Source organism: Salvelinus sp. IW2-2015, linkage group LG20 (genome assembly GCF_002910315.2).
Source record: "Salvelinus sp. IW2-2015 linkage group LG20, ASM291031v2, whole genome shotgun sequence".
Lineage (NCBI taxonomy): Eukaryota > Metazoa > Chordata > Actinopteri > Salmoniformes > Salmonidae > Salvelinus > Salvelinus sp. IW2-2015.
The window spans coordinates 3,239,312-3,241,593 of record NC_036860.1 but is presented as its reverse complement, the minus strand read 5'-3'; the positions used below and the strand labels follow the sequence as shown (position 1 = coordinate 3,241,593).

The 2,282-nt window shown below is 44.1% G+C and overlaps 1 protein-coding gene across 1 annotated transcript in view; it reads right to left on the bottom strand.

Annotated features, from left to right (window-relative positions):
* Nucleotides 1-305: 305 nt before the first annotated feature.
* Nucleotides 306-2,282, bottom strand: part of LOC111981577 (myosin-10-like) — a 19,870-nt gene continuing 17,893 nt past the window's right edge. The window contains exon 2 of the mRNA XM_024012906.2: nt 306-454. Coding sequence (XP_023868674.1) covers nt 428-454 — 27 coding nt within the window. The 3' untranslated portion in view covers nt 306-427. The remainder of the gene's footprint in view (nt 455-2,282) is intronic.

The window sequence follows — 2,282 nt, the reverse complement described above, 5'->3', positions numbered from 1 at the left end:
ACAGTATAGTCTGTCTGTCTTAGTAGATCCACATCAATAAGTAGTCTGTCAGACCAATATGGCTAACAGAGGCAGGGGGGCAGCTCAACCATGACTAATGATGCCACTGCCTCCCTGACTCTGGAACCTTTCACACACTAATRTCCTGGATTATGCAGCAAAACCCACYCAATCCACAACTGCCAGTCACACTTTATGCATGTTGGGTCACAGAAAAAGAGAGAGACGGAAAGAGACCACTGAGGAAGGAGCTATACCTCCCAAACACTGCATAAAACAGAGTGAGAGAGGAGGTTTACCTTGGAGCATGCAGCGGTATGCTGACTCTGAAATGGCGTAGATGTGTGGTGGCATCTCATGACGCTTCTTCCCTCTGTACATCTCTATGATGTTCTCTGAGTAGATGGGCAGGTTTTGTAGGGGTTTATCACCACACAAACAGCCCAGAGTAAGTCTATGGGGAGGAGAGAGAAACAAAACACAAATACAGTAAATCAACAAAAAGAGTAAGTTATGAATGCAGATTTTATCTCTAGAAGAGGTATATGTAGGACCAAAGGTTTTCAATATGAGTTTCCATTGTACTGTGATCTGGGGGTAACCACTTGTTAGTGCTGAGAAGTGATCAACTCTCTCTATGTGGTTGAACTCAATCTCATACATAATTCAAAAAATTTACTCAATCATCATTTTCTAACTCTAGAGTGGCTCTGAAGTGGTCTGCAAAATGTGTCAGTGCAATTGAGCGGTCATCATTGCTTACATTTTGGTCCCTTACGTCACCATAGTGGGCAGACTGAGCATGCAGTGGCATAGTAGAAAACGGATAAAGTGAGAGAAATAGTTGTGGGAAATGCAGTCAAATGGTAGACTAGCTTATCATAGAACTATCCAGTTGAATGTAAGATCTGGCGGCTCCTTACAGTGACGCCTCCCATTAAACAGTTTGAATCCACAGCCATAGTGAGTGCCTCCTTATCAAGCCCTGTGGTTAATGTTCTGAGAAATGACATAGGCTTTGGTGGGATATTAGTCATTCTCATGTGACTGGGCTTGACATTCTCACTAAAGAAGTGGAATACCTACCCTAGAGTACCTACCTCACACACACATTCACCACTGCCATGCTAGAATAATACAATAACACATATTTTCCAACGTGCAGTCATTGGAAATAAAATGGATGACCTACGATCAAGATTATACTACCAATGGGTATTAAAAACTGTAATATCTTATGTATGAGTCGTGGCTGAACGACGACACAGATAATATAGAGTTGGCGGGATTTTCCATGCACTGGCAGGACAGAGAAGCTACGTCTGGTAAGACGAGGCGCGGGGGTGTGTGTCTATTTGTCAATAACAGCTGCTGGTGCGCAATGTCAAATATTAAAGAAGTCTCGAGGTATTGCTCACCTGAGGTAGAGTACCTTATGATAAGCTGCAGACCACACATCTACCAAGAGAGTTCTCATCTATATTATTCATAGCCGTCTATTTACTACCATGAACCGATGCTGGCACTAAGACCGCCACTCAACCACCTGTAAAGGCCATAAGCAAACAAGAAAATGCTCTTCCAGAAGCGGCGCTCCTAGTGGCCGGGACTTTAATGCAGGCAAACTTAAATCAGTGTTACCTAATTTCTACCAGCATGTCACATGTGCAAACAGAGAGAAAAAAAAAAAAACTCTAGACCACCTTTACTCCACACACAGAATGCATACAAAGCTCTCCCCGCCCTCCATTTGGCAAATCTGACCATCATTCTATCCCCCTGATTCCTGCTTACAAGCAAAAACTAAAGCAGGAAGTACCAGTGACTTGCTCAATACGGAAGTGGTCAGATGACGCGGATGCTATGCTACAGGACTGTTTTGCTAGCGCAGACTGGAATATGTTCTGGGATCATCAAATGCATTGAGAAGATACCACCTCAGTCATCGGCTTTCCTCAATAAGTGCATCTACAACGTCATGCCCACAGTGACCGTACGTTACATATCCCAACCAGAAGCCATGGATTACAGGCAACATCCGAATGAGCTAAAGGCTAGAGCTGCCGCTTTCAAGGAGCTGGACACTAATCCGGACGCTTATAAGAAATCCTGCTATGTCCCCAGACGAACCATCAAACAAGCAAAGCGTCAATACAGGATTATATTGAATCCTACTACACCGGCTCTGGACGCTCGTCAGATGTGGCAGGGCTTGAAAACTATTACGGACTACAAAGGGAAACCAACTGCGAGCTGCCTAGTGACACGAGCTAAATGCCTTT